Source organism: Platalea leucorodia (assembly GCF_965183815.1).
Source record: "Platalea leucorodia genome assembly, chromosome: 4".
NCBI lineage: Eukaryota > Metazoa > Chordata > Aves > Pelecaniformes > Threskiornithidae > Platalea > Platalea leucorodia.
The window spans coordinates 46,001,973-46,028,438 of NC_138826.1; the positions used below are offsets into that span (position 1 = coordinate 46,001,973).

At 40.4% G+C, this 26,466-nt stretch overlaps 1 protein-coding gene across 1 annotated transcript in view; it reads left to right on the plus strand.

Moving 5' to 3' along the window:
* The first annotated feature begins 2,388 nt into the window (after window positions 1-2,388).
* Window positions 2,389-26,466, plus strand: part of NTF3 (neurotrophin 3) — a 52,486-nt gene continuing 28,408 nt past the window's right edge. The window contains exon 1 of the mRNA XM_082309155.1: window positions 2,389-2,509. Coding sequence (XP_082165281.1) covers window positions 2,492-2,509 — 18 coding nt within the window. The 5' untranslated portion in view covers window positions 2,389-2,491. The remainder of the gene's footprint in view (window positions 2,510-26,466) is intronic.

The following is a 26,466-nucleotide window of genomic DNA, read 5'->3' on the forward strand; positions in this document are numbered from 1 at the left end:
CAAAAGACTTGATCAAAGTAGCAATTTTTTTTTGCCATGTCAGAACCTCAGATCCAAGGACTACACGTAAAATAAGGTGACCATTTGGGAGCTTTATTGTTTCTCATCAAAAATTCAGAAACATATTTAAAGTGTAAAAAAAAATGCACCTGTGTTAAAGGGTTAGCATTAAAAACACCCCACACCCAGAATAACAGGTGAAGATGTAAAAATATCTAGAAAAAAAACAGCTTCAGAACAACAGATATGTCTATAGAGGAAAGACTGGAAAACTGCAAGGACCAAACATGTCTCCATTTTCTATAGCTGTGAAAACACCCTGTGTACAATGCTTTTTACAGTGCACGCATATTTGGCAAGATTAAGGTGTCACATCTCAAATTACAATGCGTCTGATTGCCCACAGACCCAGACAGAAGTACAGGGCAAAACCCCTCAACTTGTGCAAACTGCCTGGCTCTGATAGGTTTGTCTCCCATCAGAGGTAGGCAGCCCCTCTGCCTAGGACATTTACTTGTAACCTACTTGTTGTCCTTTTTTTGCTGGGCTAGCTGCAAATGTGAAGTTCCCCAGCTAGGGCTGCCTTCAGATGCTTAACTCTTTGCCTACCTCTGGGGGAGCATTCACCAGCCACAGGACAATTTTCTGTTCCTAGCACTGTTTGTCTACTTCAGGAGATTAAAAGCTGAGTCATATTTTAGGCATTTCTCAGGTCTGACTACAGTGCTGGGGTTGAGGTGGACAGGATTTAATTCTGATTCCCTCTTCTTAGTTGAAAAATCTCTAAAAATGTGGAAACTGCATTCAGCCAAATGGGGAAGACAAAAAGGCTCTAGAGCTATTCAAGGTTTGAGTGGTTTTTTGATTGGCAAAGCAGCAAGTTTTAATAGAAAATTCTTAGGAGGCAACAGTGGAAGATGACTCTTTCCTTCTGCATCTGGGCAGATAGAGGGAATAAGCAACTCAGGCAGAATTTGTGAGACAGATACAATTTGCAGAGTTCAGAGTTCCCTAAATAGGATTATTTTATGGTTGAAAAAAGTCAGATAAAGGACAACCACAACAAACAACACCGACCATGTTTCAATCCACATTTGAAAATATTTCAATAAAACTGTGACAACTATCTAGGTAGATTAAAATGTCTTAAAGAAGATGGTACAATGTTTTGACAGCATGAGAGGGCTAACCATCCTTACACAGGGAGGGGAAAGAGGAAAAATTCCTTGGTTAAATAACAAAAGAAAAAACTTCATGAGCTAGTAAAGGAAGTATTCTTTAAGGAAACAATCTGGTGACTCTTACGATTTGAAGTGTTGTATCGTATCTTATATGACCATGTTCTTATGGTTATGACTTGCTTAATTATGCTTGAATCAAATAGAAAAGAAAGATGACTTAAGCATGTAAATTTAGAGGGAGACTTAGAGGCATGCAGCTAAATTTATCAGCCATCTCTGTGAGCAATCACTCTAAATAAAAAGTTTGGAAACCAGTCGCTGCTGGTTGCTGATGAACTTTCCATGTTTTTGGCACTGACCATCCTTTACTTAATGGACTAATCTGCAAATAAAAACAGGAGGAGTATCTGGACACAAATCCGTCCTATGGTCTGTCCTTAACAGTGGATATTTCTCCCAACACTTATTTTTGTGTCATGGGGAGTGACTTGGTTGACAGAAATGCTGACCAAAGAATTAAATTTGTCTAAGATTTGGAAGTAAAAATGCTTATGGCATTCTAGTTCTGTGTCTCTATTTCACCTGTTTTACATGTCCTATAATGACTTCTGAATATGGGTAAGAATAGCAACACATGCTGGCAGTTTGACCAAAGGGTATGCGTGTGCATGTGTGTAAGCGTGCATGTGGGAGACAGAGAGAGTATGGGGGAAAGCAGGGGAGGTGGCGGGGGGGGAATGGACGGACCATATAGAGTACAAACACAGAGACATTCCTGCAATAAAATACTTGTCTTCTGAGAATCGCAGTCCGGAAGATATGGTTATGAGTTAACAAAAGAATTCTCTAAAATGTTCCCTGGTGCTAATACTGTTCTTAATAATATGAAAAGATTTTGCCAGGAAGAGGAATAAAACTGTCAATCAGATTGAAAAAAAAAAGAAAATAGGCACATGATGTTTTTTTTAGAGCACACGGGGGAAAAAATGACCTTTACGATGGTTTTGTCATTTTCAAAAAAATGCCTTATTCTCTGAAATTCCCCAACAAGGCAAGTTTATTATAAATGGTAGGTAGGGAAAGCAGAGCATGGCAATAAAGGGGTTAATCTGCAGAGCACAGAGCCATCTGGCTGAGCTGGTTTGTTATAATCGAGCAGATTATGTTCACGGGACTCAGAGTTTAAGGCTCCTCTCCCATAGAGCAACTCTGCACAACCCAAGCAGACCAACTTTGGGACTTTGAATGAACATATTTACATCCACCTTTCTCTTCATGTCGACTTTTCTGGAAACATTCACACGGATGCCATGGTTACTCCTACCACGGTAAGGGAAATTTGACGTTTTCTAATAGGGTCCTAAGAGGGCGGGGAGGGGAGGGGGGGGAGAGGGGTCCTTTAAAGAAGTATAATGGGGAGGAGGGGGGGGGTCTTGTAAAGCAGTAGGTCTGTCCCAAATGTTGTTGCCTTTCCCATTGTGCCTCCTCCTTCCCCCACCCCTACTTGCCCTATAGCTTTCTTTAGTCCATGGGTTCCTCTCTCCTCCTGCTCTGCACGCTGTTGTTCAGGTCCCTGGCAAGAAAACAGCAGAGGAGAAATATGAGGTGCTAAAGGAATCTGATTTAAGAGGCAAAAGTAAAGGAGACTCTTGGTTTTATTTTAAGAGGGAAACCAGCAACTTCAGATATAACAAAAGGGGTTGCAAATCTTGAGCGTGGATTGCAAGAACCAGCCTCAGCATACGTAGCATGCTTGCCCTCAGGGAAAGTTAGAGCCCATGACAAGCAAAGTCAAAATTCCCAATTTCTAGACCTTGCCTGTCTCAGGTAACTAACTTCACTGGAGCTTTCTTTTTTTGTGTGTGTCAGACACTGGAAACCCTATTCATGACCTTTGAATCAATCCCCATTCTCCTCAAACCCAAACACTAAATTCTCTGGGAGGAACTGGAGATCAAAGGATTCCCTGCACATCTGTGTCTACGTGAAAAAGATACACTCACTTTGTGCTAGGATGGCAGGAAAACTATTCTTACGCTGCAATTTTCAGCGTTTGGTAAGTGCCTTCTAGGAATGCAGCACACAACTAATCAACACAGACGCACATATAGAGAGCAAAATAGAAAGCTGTTTCTCATCTAAACAGCTGAAATGCAGCTTAAAGCGTCAGTTACTGGCGAGTCCTTATGGAGACACCAAACTGCTATTAGCCAAGAGGGGAAAAAGTCCTTGAATGGTTTAGATAGTTTTCTGATCAGTTCTTAATCCTTCATTAAAATAAACGGGAAAGCTCTGTGTTGGTCCTATCTCTTGAACTATAAATATGCAGTATCCGGAGAGATGGATATTTTGGATTGAATAGGGCTGCTATGCGCACATTCTCTGGTTCCTATATTGCAAAACCAGTTATTTAGAGATGAGTGTGTGTGTGTGTGAGGGGGGTTGCTTCTCCCCCCGCCCCCCCTTTTTAAATAGACAGGGATGTGTGCTATATGATCCAGTCAATTGTTATCAGCTACAACCTTTCAGAAAGGACTCCTTACTCTTAGACTCATGTGATTCGTTGCATGAGGAGTGTAAATGGTATGTAAAGTTTGCCTTTACATTGTGCCTTCAGGAAAATACCCAGACAAATAGAAGAGACATTCTCAGGCACAGAAATACCTGATCTGTGCAAGCCTGTAAGTGGAGGGGTGGTGCAAGAAACACCTATAAATAAGATGCAAGAAAAAGGAAAACCTAATAATAATGAAAAGAAAAACTCACTTTGTGGCAAGGCAGACAAAAGCAGTAGAGAATGGAAAAGTGTTCGGCATGGTTCCAGCTGCTTGTAGTAAAAAGACTGGTCTTCGATACACGTGTCAGTACCAGGAGCTCTGTGTGTGAGCATGGTGGGGGGAGGAAAACTAGACATGATTGCAGGTGGTGGACACAAAATACGAGGAGAAGAGGAGGTACCAGCAGAGCCAGGAGGGGAGTGCTTTGTGTAGAAGGGTGCTATATGTTGAGGTATGCGATACATGTAGGTTTAGGATTTTTTTTTTTCCCTAGGGAGAGAAGAACTAAATGGTACATAGAAAGTTAGATATAAGGAGTCTGGAGGGAAAGTATTATATAGAGAAAATAAACTGCTATGTATTAAGTGTTGTGTATCAGGGTAATAAGGGCAGGTGAGCCATGCAAAGGTGGTCAGCTTAAAAGGGGAACTGCTGCAGGTCAACTAGCAAAAGAGGATCTTTGTGGGTGGAAAAAAGTTTAGGAGCTCAGAAAAGGAAGTAATAGTTAAGAGGTATGGGAAAAGGTGCAGACTGGAGGCTGGGTAAGGATATGAAAGAGACATACAAGGATGCTAGGGTCTGCAAGGGGAAGGTAGGGTATGGAGTGGGAGTGAAGGAAGAAAAGTGAAAGCACAGGGCACAAAGGATGTTTGGAGGAGGAAAAAAAATGTGAACTATTGTCTATTTGGAGAAAGGTATGGAAAATAATCAGCTACATGATGCTTGTGGGGGGCGTCTAAAGGAGACACCTTTGATTCTGTCAAGAAATAGATACGAGGATGTATTTGCGAGGAAGTTGTTACAGTATGAAAGGAAAGGCTTGCGTGGTGATGGAAACACATACTGAGGAGAGGAATGCAGATGAAAAAATGAGCTGGATGGAGACAGGGTGTGGTGATGGGAAAAGGGTATAGGGACCCATAAAGGTATGTGAGGGGGTAGTTGCTTAGAGAAATTTTAGAGATTGGAAGCCCGCTGGAGTAGTGCTATAGACATGTGCTGCCTGGTTGCAAGGGAGAGACAGAACTGGGGAAAAAGCCATGTGAAGGTGCTGTGAGGAAATGCAAGATAATGGAAATCATGGGGGGAGGGTGAACTGTGGCAGGTCTTGAGAAGCATGAGAATGCAGAAAAATGGGGAATGTAGGAGGCATGAGTATGAGGTGAAGAGCTGGGCTTTTTGTAAAGATGCCTGGGCAAAAGGTGGCTTAGAGGAGGTATAGGGAAAGAGAGGACAGGGTGGGAGGAAATTGACGTTTGTATCACTGTGTAGGCAAACAGAGAAAGTAGTGCAAAGGGGCAGGAGTGGCTTGGCCAGCTGAAAGCAAAGGTGCAGGAGTGGCTTGGCCAGCAGAAACTGCCCTCCTTACTGGGCAGTTGGGATAATGTAGGGGAAGAACAGGCAATATGTTACAGGGGAAGCAGTTGAGGAAAATAATGGAAAGTAAGGAACAATGAGGGGTGCAGGGAGGAGGAGAACACATACTCAAATAAAAAAAGAGTTATTTTCTGTTAAGAGAGACATAACAAATGTGCTTATATCTCTGTGGTAGGTACTAGCTAAGTGAAGCAGCAAGAGGGAACGCAACGAATGTGCTAGCGGAGAAATGACTAAAGATATAAAGGGGTGGGAGGAGAAGGAATGGGAGGGTTAATTACCTGGAGGTCCGTATAAGCCACATGGCTGTACTAAGGTCAAAAGTAAAACGTGAAATGCGTGAGGAGGTGAGTGGAGTTGTTAGGAACCGTAAGGCACAAAGTGGAAGTGAATGGGAATGACAGTTCATGTTACGAGGGGTGAGAAGCTTATGCAGGTTGACATGGTGTGTAAGCGAGGAAAGTATCTGCCAGTTTGTGCCTGGTTGTAAGGGCTGTGGAAGGGAAGGTGAAGAGAGTGAAAAATTGTGTCTGATAAAAGAGATTTGTGCACACAGCATGCTCAAAGTAAATGAGGGAAGTACAGGTAAGGATTGCAGACCTGGGTGTGGGGCCTGAGAGAAAGAAAACCGCTTATGGGGGAGGGAAGAGTGATGAGGAGTGGGAAAAAGTTTATGACAGCTTAAGCCATCTGTCGTTATCTGCCTCCTAGTTTAAGGGAAGCTGTCTAAGTGTGCAAGGGGCCATACATGCATGCATAGCAGCATGAGAGCATGTTGGGAGTTAAGTCCAAGGGGAGAGCAAGTAGGAGGCACAGGTAAATGCACATAGTCAGTGATGATAGGTGCACAGATATATGAGATGCTGGTTTTGTGTGCGGGTCAGTGACAGATGTGTTCAGTGAATGTTGTGCTTATGTGACTGGCAGAGTTGTAGAGGGAGGCATGTGATGAGAATGACCCAGCCAGTCTGTAGGAAGAAGCTGAAATCAGTGAGAGGCATGTAAGAGTACTGGGTTGCTGTAAGGGACGTATGTCTGTGTGGAAGTTACAAACATGCACCCAGGAAGCTGTGCTGATGTGTAAGATGACTATTGGAGACTGAGTGGAGAATCACGTGTCCACTGCATTTGTGGCACAACTTTCTGTGTTGAAATAAGTTATGTAAGACACACAACAGAATTAAGTTTTGCGAGTGCTAAGAAGCAATGTTTGCATTGAGAAGGAGGGTAGGGAAAGATGACTAACTGAGAAAATGCTTTGGTGCGTGGGTAGCAATAGGACCGAACGTGCGCTAGATGTGCTTGCCTTCTGCATGACGTGCACAGCAGGCAGACTCTCCTTTAGAGATTCTGCAGGCTTTTTCTAAAGAATTAGTGAATAATTGTGAGAAAATCCCAGGATGTCTAACTAAAATATTTGCACCAGCTTCATACGGAGGCATATCAATGCACCTTATTTTCATGCCTTAAAACTTCAGTATACTACTGTTGGCACAAAATGGCAAAGAGTTTTCTCCAGAACTAGTTAACAGGGCTACTAGGTAGTTAACAGGGCTGTTGGATGAACAGCCATTGGGTTGAAGTACACATAGGGAGTACAGATGTCAGTCAAAGGAAACAAGAAAGAACTAGCTTTCTCCATGGCTTGAAGCAGTACTGGAGTAATGTGCAGCTGGTTGAAGGCTGAAAACATAGGATATATCTTGTGTGTGAGAGAAACACTAAGAACATCTTTCCCTTCAAAACCATCGCATATATTGACAAAATCTGTTCTTCAGATCTGTTCTACAAACATCTTCAAATTGCCCGTCTTGCCTAGGGCTTCGGTATCTTCTTAAGAACTGTCCTACACTGGGTAGGAAAGTGCTCATTTCCATCCATAGCTGATCATAAGATTGTGAGTAATCCTGTGAGACTTGCACTGGGAGAAGACAGTCCGATCACACCAAAGCACTAGGCTTGATGGCTGAAGCCTCAGGACCCAGAGCTTATGTAGCATCAGCCACATGAAAGTTCATGGATCCCTTTATGGTTTATTCCAGGGATCAATTCCTGCCAAAAAAATAGGTAGCCTGTAAAATACTTAGCTAATAGGCAGTTAGTGCTTGTGTAGCCATGGGCTGTGTTGGGAACCCATTGTCCCGCTTTATGCACTGGTTTCCCACTGCGGAGTCCAGTTCAAGTTCTCTAGCCTGATAATTTTTCCTGGTGGTGCTTGGAGCTGGTTGTAGTCAGCAGAAAGCCTCTTTCTCCTCTGGTGGTGGTGAGCTTCCCACCAAGGCGGGTTGTGGGCGGTGGGGACAGTGAAGTGGTTGTCCATGAGGGGGAGACGCATGACCGCAGCCAGCGGTCCCGGCCACTGGGATTCAGCTGGGCTGAAACCACAGACCACAGCCTGCTCAGCCCACTGCCACCAGCGTGGCCCAGGGTAATGCCCTGGCTTCCAACCGCTCTGCTTCCTCCCCACCTAACCACTGAGAAAATAAAAAGTAAACAATGGCATCGACCTGCTAGCTGGCCGAGAAAAGCGAAAAGAATTGATGGGTACAATTAGTGCTGGATTGTTTCAGGAAGGTGTTGAAAGCATGAGCGACCAAGCTGTGTTCGACTGTGAAGAACATGAGGTATTTTTGCCTGCCTGGACTCCTTTGTAGCCATGACACAGACAGACAAATGTGTTTGGAAAGGCTGCAACATCTGGGCATCCCTGCAGATGTTTGCTGGTGTGGGGCCATGTGTGTGTCTTCTCGTGGTGACTAGGAGCAGACAGTGGAAAGAGGCGGCGTGTGAGTAGGGATGACAGAGGTGGATGGCAGCTGTTTCTGTGTGGGAGACAGCCATCCCTGTTCATACATCTGTTGGTGGGGGCTGTGGGGATAAGTTGCTTTCTGAGGGGACAGATGGGATGGGCGTGTGAAGAGAGAAGTAGTAAGGGTGGCTATGGAGTAGTTTCAAGGTTGTGAAATGAGTGCTAGAGGAAATACACAGAGCTATGTTACTGATTGTATCATGAGTCTTAAGTCCATAGGGGAAGGGGACTACTCCACAGAAAGCCTCAAGAAAGGTTATACTTCCCAAGGAATTAAAAGAAAAACACTCCAAGCATCCATTTCAGTTAAGACTCTCCGCTCCTTCACATGGTACAAGCATCGTGCTGCATGAGCAAGCTAAGCAAGGTGGCCCTTTCCTTCAGGGCAACAAGCATATGGAAAGATCAGAACAAGACCGTTTACTCCTCCCTCTCTTATCTTTCTCTGCCTCTCTCTGCTCTCCACCTCTTCACACACATGCAAAACGGTCTTTCCCAATTTGGCTTCTACGTTTGTGTTTGAAATTTCCATCTGTGGAAATGTGTGATGAAGATATGTGTGAATGAGGACACTGCTGTGTTGGGGAAGGTTGTGTGTCTGTACGTGTTGAAACAAAGTTCATTGGTAGTCATCTGGAGCTCAGAGAAGTAACCTGTTGGTTGCATTTCAATGCACATGGAAAGGATAGCAGGTAATTCCACGATTCCATCAGGCAGTGCTGGGAAACTGGCATGCATGACTCATTGCCACTCTGCCTGTACTTTAGAGGGAGTTGCTGCCCGCCTAGCCTTGTAAATATACAGATTCCATAGAACAAGCTCCATTTGTGTTATCTGTTACAAACCTGTACCAGAGGTGATGAAAACATTCTTGGAGGATTGCATCCTACAGGGTTAGATTTGCAGTACTCCTCCAACATTTTCTGTGCTTCAGCTGCACGTGTTGCCCAGAATGGAACCACAGCAATAAATGTGTTTCTTCTCAGTTGCTCCTTCACACCTTCCAGCAATAAATTCCTTTATTTGAGGTTTGTCCCTGCTATAGATTTTACATGTTTTATCTTACATTAGCTGAGTTAGCATGTGAGAAAGTGTTAATCTAGTTAACTCATAAATACTTATTTCTACACTATGCCCTACAAAAATTCACCCACATTTGCCGGAAGTCTAAATCGATATTGTCAGAGGTAACCAGCAGTTAACTGGTGAGTTACAGAAGGAAGAAATATGTTGTACTCTACGTGAATGTTTAAAGGCTCGTCTACACTCAGAAGTGAATTCAGGTTGTGAGTGTGAAATTTAAGCCCAACAGCTGCTTCTGAATAACTCTTAGACAAGTTCTAAGATAGCATCCTCTCCTGTGGCTTCTGCCTCAGCCAGGAGGTGAACAAGCACACTCACAAGACGAAAGCAGCTTTTCTCCTCTTGAGAAAAGAGATTTGGTCAGCATTCAGTTTCTGCTCCAAACCAAGATCAGATGTTATGGCTTTTAGCTATCAAATACAGACCTCATAAATCCAATGGAGACATTTAACCAGTTTTCCCAGTATGCTGTATTTGAGGTAAACATGTAGTCCCACTAGATTCTGAGATCTGTGATGAGCTTGGTTTCAGGAATACTAATGACAATGATAAAATCAATGCCTTAGGGGAATAAAATAGACAATGCATAGTCAGCTGAGTCAAAAAAAAATGCTGCTTAGATGCAAAGGCTACAGCAGAAATATCTAAGAAATGCTTTGGAATAATGTGGAAATGTGTCTCTGTGTGTCCTCTCTCTACAATTCCCCACACTTTCCTACCCACTCCTAGCACATAAGCTGTATGCACAAAACCAAACTGCAAGGTAGCAGCAAAAATAAAGTCCAGTAACACCACCTTAGCAAAAGAGAAACTTTACCCTTCTCTGGATTAGGTAACAAAAACATGGACATTAAGAGGGATGTGCCATTTCATGTGCTGGGGGTCTTTCCTGGATTTGTTCATTCAGAAGTTAGAAAATATTTATTGAGTTCATTGTTTTCAGCTCCTGTGATAAGTACAAAACTATTTCCTCCAATCATTTCTCAAACAATTTGCACAGTCTTATTTTACATGACCGACTTACTAAATGGATGATGCAGATAACTCCATAGGCTAGGTTTTCTTTGCTGTTTATCAATATTTGCATGTTCTCTCACTTAGATCCCCCAACATCTTGAGCAACTTTCCTTTCTTTTTGCTGTTTACTAAATATACTCCTCAAATACTTGACACAAGCTGTTCTTCTTTGTTTAATCCCATTCTTTTGTCTTACAGAGTGCATATGATTTTTTTTTTCTTTAAGCCTTTTTTTTTAATCATGCTTTTTTCAGTTTTCTGACTTACCTCACTTTCATCCACATCTTTGTGGCACTACAACATCCAGGAGTAAAAGTGGCATTCCAAAAACAGGATGACGTCTTTCATCTCTTTGTCTGATACCACCTTGCATTAGTATGTGCCTTCTGTAATTATACTGACTTTTTGTACTCTCTAATTCTCTCTTCTCTTTCTCCCTTCTGCTGTAAAAGAACCTCTGTGTAATAAACCCAGCACTAATTTATTGTTTAAATCATGGCTAGCTAATTTTCAATATTATCCCTTTCCAGCTTCCTCCCTGACATTTAATATAGTTGCTTTGAATTGATTTTCCCTAGACTTATTATCTTGGCCATTTCCACTCTGAGTCTCTTATTTTCTGCCTATTTTTCTAATCACTCTCTGTCCTTCTAGATAACAATTTTTTTTTCTATCCTTTCCATCCTTGGTATCCATTTGCAACCGATTTCTTCTCTACTGTTTTATTTTTCTGCAGCTACACCCCTTAATGCTTTCAAACTGCTCAATGACACAACTGAAAAGAGTGATAGGTCACCAGACACTATCCAGGCCTTGACAGTCATCATTTACCAGCCTCTTGTTTTATGGCTTATATCCAGTTTCAGACCAGGTTTGTTTTGCAGAGTAGATGGGAGACACACATAAGCTGAATGTATGTATGTGTGGGGATAATGCATGCATGCGTGTGAATGGAAGACGAGGGGTCAATATGTGACTGCGCTGCGAGAACACTGCATCTTATTTCTTTGTCCTCCTCATTCTGGCCTTCCTAGCACTGTCCTTGCCCTCCCTTTAGGCCGTGTAAGACTGCCATATAATCGCTCTTTGTTGCTTTGACCAACTTATTGCCCCTCTTGGAATTTTTCTACAAACTTCTGCCGCTTTCCCGTCAGGGAGTTAGGCATCTTGTCATCACACCGGCATGCTGAGTAACTCCTTCTCCACCTCAGCTCTGCCACTCACACAAGCAGTATCTGTTCACGGGCTGGGCTCCCTCATGGTGCTCCCACCTCATCCTTCCTGACCACCATGGACCCCACCCACTTGCCCTCTACTTTCAGTTCTCTTAAGCACCTAATTCTTTTGTAACACAGGGAAAACAGCTGACTTAGTTAGACTGGAAGAAGCGAGATCCTTCAAGACTTTGGACTAAATATACTTCTTTTTCAAAAAAAATAAGGAATAGAAATTTTCATGGGATGAGGAATGCACGTTATTAAAATATCTCCTGTTCACAGGGGCTACCTAGCAGCTTCTTCAGACATATGCAAAGTTGAAAGCAGCTGTAAGTAAAAACTCCTTGGTATTAGTACCAATGAGGGCTATCAAATTTTTTGAACCTGATGGCCCTAAGGCTCAGAAAGAAGGATTTTCAAAAGCAGACTTGACACTTCTTTTCAGAAGTGCATTGAAGCTTTAGCATGGATAATAATAGAAAGACAACTAATCCAATACTATGAGGATCTGAAAGTCCTACAAACTAGACCTCCTTTAAATATTCTCAGCATTGTAAATAAGAATATGAATACTTATACTTTACAAGTCTGTATGTTAAAGAAGAGTCGCCTTTTCTGCTTGGGTGTGTGTGGTGAGTACCACCATCTGCCAAACACATCCTTCAGTTCTTCTGTGTGGCACCTGCACATAAAGCAGCCTAAAGGAAGCAGGCTTTGCATGCCAGTGCTTGATGTCATATCCTGGCCCTGCTTTATTTATTAGTATAGGTGGCACCTGAAAGTCAGCCCTGGAGAGACTGTGTACTGGTGGTGTAGAGTGGCTGTTATAGTCTGGCTGCTTCTATTAGCAGGCATGATTTGCAACAGACAATTTTACGTACTAAAACTCTTTCTGAGAGATGGCAAATATCTCATCATATCAGAACACCTTTAGGAAGTATTGCTTTAGTATGTCTTTCCTCCTGGATAGGCTCTATATGTACTTAGAAAAAATGTTGAATCAATTTATTAATACAGAAGCTATTCATGAAGCAATCTGGACAGAGACTTTATTTTTCTGATGAGATGTTGCATTTTCGTATTCAAACTGCCTTTATAAGGTTGAAACACTCAAGAACAATGTTTAGCTTTTGTGTTGAAAGAGTAACAATTACAGGCTCTGAGAAAAGCAAAACAATCTAAATACTACTACAAGAGGAGTTTGGTATTTTTTTTATTTCTTTTTTTTAACAAAACAAAACAAAAACGAACAAAAGCTTCATGGAGTTAAATCTTGCCCTGGGAAGCTAAAGCTGCTTTTCACATCTGCTAGGATAGGGAGTGGTCTCCCTTGGAAGAGTTTGCATTTTGAGGAAACAGTTCTGGTTTTAAAGTCCAGTGAAATATTCTGGTTTTTCTCATTTTTTTCTGTCTTTCCTCTACTAGAAAATCTTCCCATTCCTTTTGCTCTTTTCTCATAGTTTGTTCTCATTTGCCTCATTCCTCTGAAATAAAAGCTGGTGACTTTTCAGTGTTTGCTGTCCTTTGAACAATCATTAAGCAAATCTGATTGGTTTAGTTGTTCTTTGGTGGGTTCCTTTGTTTACTTCAGTCTTTCTCTGTGTCTCTGGTTCAGATTGTGGCTTTACTGACTCAGCTGCTGATGACAGGTTTGACACCAGTACCTCCTCTGAACAGAAATTTATTTCTGATTTACACAGAAGTGGGAGTCCCCAGCTGAGCAAATGTGGAAATCCACCTGATTGCAGGCCAAATTCTGACCTCAGTTGCACCCAGGCAATCCTACTAGAATTAGTGAGACTGTAACCAAATCTTAAATTTGAGTCTTGGTGTTTGTTTTTTTTTAAACCATGGATGCACATCCAAAGCATTTTAGTATGTTGAATCATAGAAATCGGAGAGGGGAAGAGAATATGCCTATATTAGATGACTGGTATACTTGATTGGAAAAATTGTAGAAAATCCATTTCTTTGCTGGAATTTGCCAGTTCCTCAGAAACAAAACATTCCCCTGTTTGTTCTACTAAATCTCAGCTAAGTCACCCTGAATACCAAAGTTTAAATACCTGGCAGGCTTCCCCCTTGCTCAAAACCCTGTCTCCTTTTTGACCCATCTGTTGGCTGCTAGAGATACCAGTCATCCACAGACCAGGAAACTGGTACTTGCAGCTATAAGGACAAAGCCAGTGAAGCCTGTTGACCTGGAGCAATCCAGGGCATGATACTATCCCCTCACAGGGCACTCTGAAAGCTACTGGGCTTGGGAGGTCACGAGGAATTCCTCGGAACTGGAGAACTAAAACCAACAAAATCGATCTCCTAGTACAGTCTAATATCTCCTAATATGGTCTATGGTCCTAAGTTGCCAGCCAGCCAGATAGCATATTCTTCAAAACTCTGTCATATCTAATTTTAAATTCATCAAGTGACGGTGCTTCCATCACTCCACTTAAAATCTTCATACCATCCCCCTTCCAACCTGAGTGCCTCTCATCACTACAGTATTAAGTGCTTTTTCATGTAAAAGTTGTTAGCAACAACACAGTCCTGGGTGGCAGTAGGACGGCTGGCAAGAGATGTTTTTAGAGTAGAGGTTTGGCTTCAATTTTATTTTTTCATTAGTTAACTTCTACTGGTCATTTTTTAAGACGGTATTCTTCAAGGAAGAAGTGAAAATAAACGGGATCAGTGTTGAAAATAACAGAAATATTTTAATAAATAATCTGTTCTTGGAGAACAGCTCTTTTTCAAGAGAAAGGCTTAGCAGCATCTCCCAAAGATAACTGAGGTATGTCTATAGCCTGGCAGAAACCTGAACAGAGATCCAGAAAGTAACTTTATACAAATTGGCATGCCTACACAATACAGCACCTTGCTCAAGGAGAGTCTCCTGATCCTCCAAAACTGCACCAGGATAACTAGCCTTATTTATGCTTGGATGGCATTGCAAAGCTCTCCTGAAACAAATTGCCCAAAGACACTGTAGATTGGTGTTAAGACATCCATGTTCAAAGAGGCTCAGGTGGAGTGGAAGACACAGCACTTTATGAGCCAGCGCCCTGCAGTGCCAGCAGCGCGAGCACAGGCTGTGCCACACAGAAGACAGTCACTTGCTCTCAGCCACTCAGCAAACGTGCTGAGGTTTCTCTCAGGTATTCAGACTGGTGGGGCATGTGAACTAAGCTATAGCCTTTTTCCAGTTCCCTCCGGGCAATATGCTCTTTTAGGGTGACTGGAGTCAGAAATCTTCTGGGTCCTCTAAGGGAACAATGCCAAACCATTGGCAAGAGAAAGGTATGGACAGCTTCTTGCTATTTAAGATATTCAAATGTGTGCACACATGGGTACCACAGCCTTCCTTCAGCCAGGTCCATAAATTTGATTATTGTAATTTTTATTCATAAATATCCCTAGAGACTTGTTTATTCTAATTGCTTTCTGAATTTTCTCCAGATTAACTGATATTTTTTAGTAACACATGGAAACTTACAGACTACAAAGTAGCATCCAAAATTACTTCCTGGTTACCTGGCAGATTTCCATTGGTGGTTTTCACTTTGTTTTTTTCTGTATTTTCCTGTCCATCAGCTTCTATCATCCTCCTGCTGAATTTTCTTGAATAGCCAGTTGCTAGCTCTGGAGATAACTAGCTTAACAGAAACCTAATTCTGACCCCACTTACATGGAAGGAGCCTAATGGAACCCCAGGGAATAAGTTCGAGACAGTGAAAATTTAGACCAGAGTCAAGACCTGAGAACTCAACAGAGAAACTATGGAAAATAACCAGGGAAATGAGAGTGGTTGTTTCTGCATAAAAAGTTTTCTTAATGTAGAAACAGTTTTCCAAATCTGAACTAGCAAAATTTCATCTGAAATTCTGCTCTGACCTGTTTACTGCTAGATGGCATCAAATGTTATCTAGTCACAAGTCTGATACCATTATTGTTTGTTTGCTTGATTGCTTGTTTTGTTTACTCTTTTTGCAAGTATGTGCTGATGTGATGACTCCGGCTCTTTCAATTTTTCCTTCTGTGAATTTCATCCAGATGAATTATCTCAGGCAAACCTGAAAAATGAAACTCGGCATTTTACCTTTGATCTGAAGCAAATAATCGTAGGTGCCATCAGCAGCCTTCCACAGGAACGTGGTCCAGAATAACAAACTTGAAAAGAATCTCAAAGATCCTTCTAAAAGCCATGAAATGTTTTAACGATTTCATTTTTTCCTTCCTTTTTCTTACTGAAAAGGAACAGATGGGAACAGAAGTAAACTCTGCCATCTGGAAAGATGGAAAGATTAGTATGAAAAGGGCCAGGTGTCAAGTTTGTTCAGCACCAGCCCATCTTTGCCAATTATCAACATCAAAACCTAGTCTCAACAAGGGCTAAATTACGCTAAAGATAAATGGTTTTGGAAAGGCATTTTTTTCAGTATCTTTTTGTCATCTAATTGTTCAACCATCTTGAAAACTACAGAGTTATACACGAAAACACAAAAGATATTAATTTGAAATTTTCTCTCTTATATCACAGGAAATTCTGTGCCATGGTCTTTCCTACACTACATTTAACACTGCAGTCTGGATTCCAGTTAAAGTCGATTAGCTGTAGCATAATCTTTTAACATTATGCTAATTAAAGTTTATTTATGGGTAATTTGGACCTTGTTCTTATAACAATTTGAAACAGAAATATAGCACCTGTATATCTTCCTTGAGTGGGAAATCAGAAGCCTAAAATCCATCATAGCTCTCTTCAGTCTCTTAATGGTGTCTGATCCACTGACTTTTCTGCTTTAGATATTGGAAATTACATGTGTATATGTAATACATATATAATATAATATATGATAATATACATATATAATATATATGTATTATACATGTATATGTGTACATGTACACATATATATGTATATATGTGCACTGACGGTACATAGAACAAGACTGAAGATGTCCTGTTCCTTATCTGAGTAGATTTTCTATTTGTTTTTTACATTAGAATTATGAGAATTCACAATACCTTTAGTTTTAATCTTATGATTACATAAGTGCGTATTCTTGCTTTAAACTTTCCACTGAAGGACATTTGATCAAATAATACACCTTCTCCACACTAACGAGACTGGTAATACAGACCCCCAAAAATATATTTTGCCCCAGAATACACAAATAAACAACCTGTGCCAACCTTGGAACATAGATCTAAGTTCTGCGAAATCACCATTATTGGTGGTGTGAATTTCATCTTTTAAAGCTTTTTTGTTTGTGTTTTGATCTTCCTACACTCCTTTGAGGTAAACATATTGTTTCTCTGTCTCACATCTTCCACTTGTATGTACAGTATCTCTTAACTTAAATTTAGGGACAACCTTGGAATAAAACACCATCACATAACACCGTAACATTCCTTGATGCTTTTCCATCATTTCAAGTTTCACTTATACTTGTGCACAAAAGCAAAATGTATAAGTCAGAAAGTTTTAATTTGGATTCAAGGTAATGTTCCAGCTAATATATATAAAAAGCTATTCAACAGTTCCAACCAATACTTCTTCTTTTCTTCAACCATGCAGAATGCATGCACGCTAAGTTTCTTGGTAAACATTCTCAGCCCTGATTTGCCATCTTTTGCAGAACAATTTTGCTTCTTAGTTGCAAAACAATTTTTTCCAAAAGTGGAGCTGGATAAGCCAGTACTTTTTTCCATGCATAATGCAATCCTTTATGCTTCTTTTACAAGTTGGCTCTATTTGTCTTTTGTCAATTTTTGCTTGTAGTCCTCAATTTTCTCCTGTGTCTGCATGTTCATATGGGTTTGTGGTTTGGTAACTCAGTCAGCTGTGGCCTTCTCTTGCTTTCCCTCCAAAAAATGCAATTTGTTTTGTTTCTGCTGTGCAGCCTGGCTATTTTTCATAGTCTTTTTTTTTTCTTCCCCCTAAATATACATCAGGAGTTTGTAATATTTTTTTTTCTCAGGTTGATGCCTCTGTGCCCCATCACCATCTGAGCAGATAGGGTCCACAAGCTCCCCTGAAATTGCTTGTTTGATTGAAAAAGTCTCAAATATGTTTGTAAAAAAGTTTTATCCCCATTTTTTTTTTTATAAGATGTTGATACCTTTCAAAATTTCTTTACCACAGTGTGGTAACTGTCTTGCTCTTCCTCTCTTAATGCCATGGTATGAAGCAAATCTAGGACCTCTGACCAAGCCCCCAAGACATAAAAGACATAATTATTGTTGCTCATGTTCTTTTTCAATAACATTCCTTATCTTTGTGAGAAGACAAATTCTTGTTTTTGAATCTCTTCTTCTTGACTTCAGGAAAGGTTTGGCTCTTTGAGGAGCTTTGGCATCTCTATGTTCTCAGTCATCATCTTCTTTGTGCTCTTGATACTCTACATACACTCTTCTTTTTCTCATTTTTCTCCTGCTACAAAGCACTGTGACTTGATGTTGATCAGACAGAACTCAGAAGGAGAAAGGAATTAAAGGAAAAGGCATCTCCTCATCCTTCTCTCAGAAAGGCAGAAATTGAAACTAGCTTTTAATGGTTAAAATCAATATTTTTTGAACCTGTTTAGAGGCACAGAAAAAGACTGGCTGCACCAGGCTTCCAAACTACATCTCCACTAGTGCACCATATAAGCCTACAGTCATGATTCACCTCAACAGTTTGATCTGAGAGACTTTATGAAGCCAGCTGTTGGAGATGTTATCCCTCAGGGAGCTCAGCCCAGAGGAAGACCCATGTCTGTGAATAAAATTGCTACAATATAATGTTGTACACAGAGAATTGCTGTGTAATTTGCTATTGAGTTTAGGGAAACAATATGTGTTGAGTTTGTTAAGAAAATACAAAGGAAATATCACATTTGATGCAAATCACATGGAGTGAAAGGTTTACTGTTAGCATTTAAGGTTTAATGGTGAAAATGAGAAAAATATTGCCAAATCATAAATATCTGATGGAGAACATAAATTGTACAGACAGAATGTTTTACATGAGCACAATGAGAATTTTTCAGCCAGTTCTATTTCTAGTATTGCTGACCACACCTGGCTACCAAGCCTTAACCCTTAGTGCACAGTTTTCAGTCTGTATTCATCTACAATTTGATTTGAGAGAAACAGGCAAAAACCACACTGCATTATTGCCATGCAGTGTGGTTGTATGACTGCAAATAGATTCTCTGCTATGTCTGGTTCTAGTTGTGGAGGAAAGTCAATGATGAGCTTCTCAACATCAGAATCATAAACTTATCTCCTATGAATGTCACCTATGCTATTTTCTTTGGTGATGGGGGGCAGAAAATAGAGGGGATGGGAAATTCCCCCCTCTTGTTGCTCTTGCATTGAAGAGTGCAGTAGATGATGCCGGCATCAACCATATTACTACTGTGTTATCTCACCATATTTAGAACACGTGGCGACAATCTGGTGGTGAAAACAGCAATGACTGGTCTAAATTAGTGTTTCTCTCATTGTTGGCACTGCTAGAATCACTTTCCCTCTCCCCTATGTTAGGGCTCTTTTGTGCTTTTCAAGAAAATCAGCTTCTTTCTGAGAGATTGAACTGTCTCTGGAATCACTGATGCCATTTCAGTATAAAGTGCAAGAACAAAGCCAAAGCAAATGTCTGCCAATTTTGACCCTTAAATGTTGCTTTCAGTTAAAATCGAAACAGTTAACAGTAAGGTTATTTTAATTCTTCCTTTTTCTTTTTTTTGTCTTTTTTTTTTGAGTGAAAGGCTGTGAACATTGTCATAAGATTAATGGTTCATATTAACAGCACACTGGTGCAACATCACAATTTGTATTAGATATCCTAAAAGCACAGTTCTAAGAATGAATATTAAAAAAATGCCACTTTCATAATTCCTCTCCAACTGAATGGGTGTTCCCAATTATGATTCTTTCTTTAACTCATTTATAACTTCCTTTATTTATTGGCAGAATGAAATTTTAAAGAGAGTACCTCCTGCATTTATAAGGCTGATTGCAATAATGTTTTTTAGCAGACACGGTTCCTACTGGTACTCCCATCTTTGTTTCCTTCTCAGCCATTTTCACATTTCATTTATGCCCCTAATTTCATATTTCATCTAAGACTGCAAGCAGGTGAAAGATTTTATGTATGCAGATGCCTCATCATGTAGAAGGGAAAGAGGCTTGCTAGGTTTCAAACTCAGTGTCCCACTACAACATATATTAGAGAAGAGGAATTTGCAGTTAAGAAAGCAAGCTGCAAAATTTAGACTATGTCTCACTGATAAAAACAAAGAAACGCCCTTTGCAAAATGATTCTCACCAATTATAGGGAAAGACACCTCTCAGGAGCACAGGCTTGATACTTCCAGCTGTCCTGAATTAAATTATATTTAAATCTGTATTCTGAATACATGACCTTGATGTTATTCAACAGCTTTCAAAACAGAAGACATGTAGGACTTCATCAGATGATGATTTAACTGTTTTGTTTACTTGCCTTCTTGTTTCATGAAAGGCTTTAAGTAACTCTGACCCTTGCTATCTTCCCTCCTAGATGTCATCATTCATAGGAATTTAGTATAATAGTTATGTCTTCACTACAGAATTAGAATAATTTAGCCACAATCAAAATTGTGTCAACTTTTCTTCAGACTTGTTCTTGGCAATAACTAATTCCCATAGAGTCAAAGTTCTTGTTCATGCAAAAAAACCCCACGAACCCCAAACCCTCCCCGCCCCCCAAAACCCACCATACTTTAAAGCCTAAAGTGTAAATTTAAAGCAAGCTATGAATTTACCAGCATGTCCATGTGTGCATAATCTGCTTCTGGTATATGAGTGTCTGTTTTTGAGTTTAAGATAAATTATTTTCCAAGTAACAAAGATTAAACCAAAACAAGTTGTTTGTTGGCAGCTACATGAATGAAGCCTGGTTTCTTATGAACTTATGTCCTGTGCCTGTACTCCTTCCCTGAGTTTCACTCCTTTTCATTCTGCAATACTTCAGCTTCCTCCTACTCTCCTGCTGTCACCTCCCTGTCCTGTAAGCACCTACACAGTGTTTTATCTCTTTTTCCATGTTCTCTAACTACTAGCTTGGCAGGAGTGAACATGCACTTTAGCTACTTGAGACCGCTGCCGATGCTAATGCACAGCCTAAAAGCTACTGAACTTGCAACACTTTGCTCTTTATGAGTGAGACACTCACTAACCTGAGTGTGTTCTTCCACCAATTACGAAACTTGTAGGAACTTAATATTTTTGAGAATTTTGTACCTCTATAGATGTGGTAAAAATAAACTTGCAAATTTAGAAATTACCAGGAGGGGATTAGCAGGCAATATTTTTCTTAGTAAAACAGGCTAAAAAGGCATAGTGCATAGGGAGAGTTGCAGGGTAAAACAATACCTATATTGCTAAAGACTATTTCTGTTCCACTAAATATTTTTATGTTTATTCTGTAACCAAACATAATTTTTTACAATTATTTAGGAGTAACTGGGGGTCAGTCCAGACTGTCTCTGAGCTGGGAAATTCTGGAGAAGCGGCAGTCTCTTCATTCTTCTTTGTTTTCTGATGTTTACTTGTCCCAAAATAATTCAAAGATGGCTTTACCCTCTCGTACACAAACAGGGTCAATCTGTTCTCCTATTTCATTTTTTTAAATTGTACGTCACAGTACTGGAAGCACTTGATCACAGCCTAGACCAAGAACTTCAGTGCTAATAGCCCAGTTCATACAGTTGTCTCATTTAGTGCCTCTGTAAACCCAGTGAATTCAAAGATTTATAGCAGTGCTGGGTATTGCTCTGGGTCCTGGTACTGGAAAAGAAATGTACTTGTCTGACTACCTGATCACTACAGCTGTTTCAGAGGGATCACCAGTCCATAAGAGTTCGTAATCATGTTATTGGAGAAAACTGGGACCAAAGCTTTCTAGCTCTTTCCCCCACAACGAGTAGGAACTTGCACAGGCACACAGCTTTAAGTTAGTAAATTCCTTTTATCCCATGATTGTAGAAGGGTGTGCATCTGAAAAATGCAACCCTTCTCACTGAGCATGGGCATGTATTTTTTCCCAATCGTATGCATCCCAAAGAAGAAGAGAGACAGCACATTGTATCATGTTATAGTGTGAGATCTTTTCATAGGACTTTATCTGTCAAACAAACGCCATCTAAGTATCCCATATAACTGGGTGAGAGTCTTCAAGTCATGGTCTGAAGATACCAGTTGATAGACAGTGTTTGCCACAGAAGCAGTCCTGGATTCTTTAAAAAGAATTGGATCAGCTTGTTCATATGTTTTTAAAGTTTCAGCTCACTGGGATACGTATTTTCATGTTGAACTCTTGCATTACAAATATCTGGGGGTGGGAATTTGTCAGGCAGTGGTCTGCCAATGTCATATCCACACAAATGCATTCACATCCGAACCAGTTTGAATGAACGCTTTAAGGAAGATTTCATGAGCTGTTATTAGCAATGCATTGCTAGAACCTACGTACTGCATGTTTTAATACTCTTCCATTGCCTCTTATTAGTAACACATTGTTAAAACCTAGCACAGCCTTCTGTCATTCATTCATTCATTCATTCATTCATTCATTCATTCATTCTTGTTTCTTTTATTCTTTGGGTTAGGTTAATTTCTTTTCTTTATACTTTTCACTAATTTGTTATATACTGTTATATATATTTGTTATATACTCAGCTATCATCTGATTCACTCAGATGAACAGAAAATTTTTGAGTGATTTCAGTTGGAACAGACTTCATCATTCATGTATCAGTTGCAAAGCTCTCTTTGGCCTCCCTCTCTAAAGCTCCACAAATATAATTTTTGTGGGCTCATTGATATGACCCTTCTTGCTTTTTAGATATAAAAATGTCATTTGTATTGAACTGTGTAGTTTCAGGTTATAGGTGATGTCTCTACATAAAAAAAAAAAAAAATTAACAAGTACAGTCTGAGAGAAGAGAAACATTTTTTCTTGAACAGAAAAAAAATTGCCTATCAAAATTGTTTTGTCAGTGTTCAGTACCGCTTTTTGTTTTGCTTTCCATAATCATTCCTTCAAGTTCATTCACTTTTAAAGGAAGTTCGGACTTTGAGCCCAGAGTGGTTCTTGCAAATAATTTGTAAAAATGAGTTCAGGGGGACTTCTTGAAAGTGGAGTGTCTGTTGGAGAGGATGGACACACCCATTCCATACGTGAGTGATGCATCTAGCAGCACAGCCTGACATTTAAGCAGTATGTATACAGCCAACAAAAGGGCTAGGGTGATCAGGGACGTCACTTCAGAGAGGCACCAAAAGGGACACACGCTAGAGCTGTTGCCCTTCTCCAAAAGGAGGGCCTGCAGATCTCTGGGTACACAGGAGTCTGCTGGCAGCAGCTGGAAGGAGCCCAAAGAAGAAGTAAGGGAGGGTGAAGGGTTGCCAAAACCGGCTCCAAAGTGTCTTGCTGTGACTCTGACCAAGTGCTTACAACAAACTGTCCAGGAATGAGTTACAGCGCAAAAAAAGCAGTCACTTAGTGGAGGTTATCTGGCATGCGTGCCTGAATAACAAATACACTGGGGTTGGGGCAGGGGTGACATAATCCACATAAAACCAGTTTTGAAAGGCTGAAGCTCACTCCTTACAGAGAGCCAGTGGTGGACACTTCCACCACATTGATCACACTTATGGTCTATTATTCCAAGAGCTTAGCCTGAGCCCAGCCTTCTTACTAGTCTTCTAACAGAGTGAGTTTCAGACAGAAGGAAGAAGGGAAAATCATCGACTATATTCCTTTTTCAGAGATATTAATTCAGTTCTCCACACTTTAATGTTCTGCATTGATCCAGTGATATCTGGGCCATGTGTGGTGGTGCCAGCAGTATCCAAATTTGTGCAAATACCCATGAAATGTGGCTTGTTGTGCATAGTTTGGCAGTTTGATGTAGGTAGTCTGCCAAAATGAGACAGGACCCTTATCAGAAGGAGACAGGAAATTCTCAAGAAAATTTGGGAGTTGACTTTTGAGTTAGGTGTGCTGACAGGCACAGATCCCTCTGTCTGGCAATTATCAATTTTTCCCATTATAGCTGCAGAGCAAATCCAAGTGTCTTCAGATTATGGCTGGGCAGGAGGTGTGTTCACGACTTGGTTCTCCAGACCCATTCTAGTTCTGCAGTTCTGGTTCTGATTTTGGTCTGAAAGTGCAAGGGTCATATTCCCATGCTCCAGGAATCTCAGAGCAGCATCTGTTGCTCATGAAAGATTTCCACCCAACATGGTAGAAATTTCAAAACATATCTGACAAGACTGCAACATTGTCAAAACAGAATATAAATTCAACTCTAGACTACATTTAATCCAGACCCAAAATACTGCCTAGCAAGTATTAGAGGTGCTGCTGCAAGTCAGTAGGCTGTTTTTCCTCTCAGGTATTTGTGGGGTTTTTATGTCTTTTTCTCATCTGTGCATCACTTGGCTCTGCCAGATAACTAAATAACTGTGACCAACTCTGGTTGTGAGGATGCTCCTGTCTTTGTGTTAGTGTCTTGTATGATTGCTTCAGCACCAGACAATACATTCAGATGCTAGTAGGAGTATGATCAGACACAAGGTGAATGACAGTTTTTCTTTAAGTGGAAAACTTACTCAATTTTCTGCTAAATTATTCTGTCCCTATCAGCAGTTTGTTATTTCCACAGACTTGGCTCATAAATATTGGATGTCTGCCTAGCTGGGAAATTGCATTTCCATTTTCAACACCTGCTATGTGCTAGACTTCTATGAGAGGGCTAGCTAGTTTTCTGCAAGGATGGGATACTTACAGTTAGAATTGTTACCCATGACTATTGTTAAAAAGCGCATAATGCTCATCCCATTTTTACCTTTCCTGCAAGATGACTTCAGTATGCTATTAATTTTGAAGTATGTTTGGGATTCTTACTTGACTTTTGCTGTTCTTATGATCACATAACCATATCTCATGCAGATATAAAAGATTCTACGCTCTTCCTTATAAACCCAGGCCATGATTTCCTTGGCCTATATCTCCCTCCACACCCATCCTTCCACAGTGTGTTTGTCAGTAACTGTTTAGTAACACGCAAGCATTTGCATTTCATGGTGCTGTATCTATAGAGGCTGCAGAGAATTCGGCAGATCTCCTGAGGTGTTATGTAAACAGAGGACATTTTTGTTAATTGTAATTATACACAGTTGCACACAATTATTCATGGAAGCTCTCAAACCATAGTTATATGTTTTGTTTACCAGATGTCAATATCTATTTTAGTAAGACAGACAGATTCAGGGCTAAATCTATTCTCTGTCAGGCTGGAAAACCTGGATTTCTGCCCATACACAGCATGGGTACAGAATCAGTACAGTATCTTGAGTTTTTCTTACACAATGATGCATAAATATGTAAATGCTGAATTATTTCCCCCCAACCTTGCCAGAGCACACTGAAGTACAGTGTCCCCTCAGTGCTATACACCACGGACATACCCTTCTCTGCCTCCTACTTACCTTTACCCTAAGGCTGAGAACTGCAAGGGCAACACAAGGGCATTCCTTTATAGTCTGAGTAGCCTCGTCTCGATAAACAGATGTACACAGGCACGTATATATCATTAATATGGTAGTTTAGTGCATATCTTGTAGCCTAATGCAGCCTAAGATGCTGTTGTCATTTCCTGTAGTTTAGGAAACCCAGCAAGCTTAAACTTGTTGTTAGGTTTTTTTAGGATCCGTTATCTTTTGCTTCCCAGTGAGTTTACAAAGACAATGAATTCAGAAATAGACATTTATGCATAACTTGAAATAACATATCACAGCATCTCTGTGCAAGTTGTGTCATCTATTAACCACAAATTTGCAAACACATTCTCATACATGAGACACACTTCTCTTGCAGCAGCCCTAGCGTTCTCAAAAGGAAAAAGATCTAGTCATGAAAATCACACAGACTCATAAATGGACATGAAGAGATCACCATTCTCTTGCTCATAGATTCTTCCCTGTAAATAAATATCTGTTCAACTGTCTAGAGGCACAGAGTTAAAATGACTGACGAGCACAGTGGCAGGAGATTCCTGTCCTCAATGGATTTGTTGCTGCAATCTTCAAATATGCGTTTAGCTTACAGCTGGAGGTAGAATAAAGATGAAAATGCAATTTCCTGCCTCCCAGACTGAGTGAAATACACCTGGGAATGAACAGGACAAGGGAACACAATTGTCTTGAGTCCTTGAAATGGATGATGGGTGGCATATAAGTTTTGCTGTGGCGCTTTCCATAGGAGCGCATTTATCTGCTGTGTTCATTCCTCCAGGCTATGCTAAAGGTTATCACTGTTCTAGCTTTTATACCAGTTTCAAGCATTTACACATTAATCAGCAGAGATATGGCACTGAACTTTTCCTTGGAACTTCAGCATATTTACTGTCTTGCATGACATATGTATATATCATTACTGGATGTTGATAAGAACAAACGCGACGGAAATATTTAACAGATGCAAACAAGCACTATACTTAGCATATGATTTATAAGTTTAAAATGGAGTCCAAATGCTAGTGGTGGGAGCCTTGTAAACTGCATATGAAGTAATATGTTCTGCATCACCACTTAAAAATGAAAAATTAAACATTGCTTCAATTTACTTAGGCTACAATGAATATCTTCAGTGCTTTATGAATTGCTGAGATGTGCTTTCATGCCAAACTAAAAGCAAAAAATAAAAACCCCAAATACCTACAAGAAAACTCAAGTCTCTCCATTTTACAAGGCTTTTTGAGTCAGAGACCAACATGTGCTTATGCCATCACTGTGCAGTCTGGCCCAAGACAAGACAAAACGAAGCATTGCAGAGTACATGAATGCAAATTAATTCACTGGAAAAGTCCTTTGCAGGTCACTCCAGGAAGGCAAAGAAAGTAATCTCCATTTTCAGCCCTCTCCAAAATAATCACTTAGCAGCATTTCAGAAGGTCGGGTCAAGTGGTCTCAG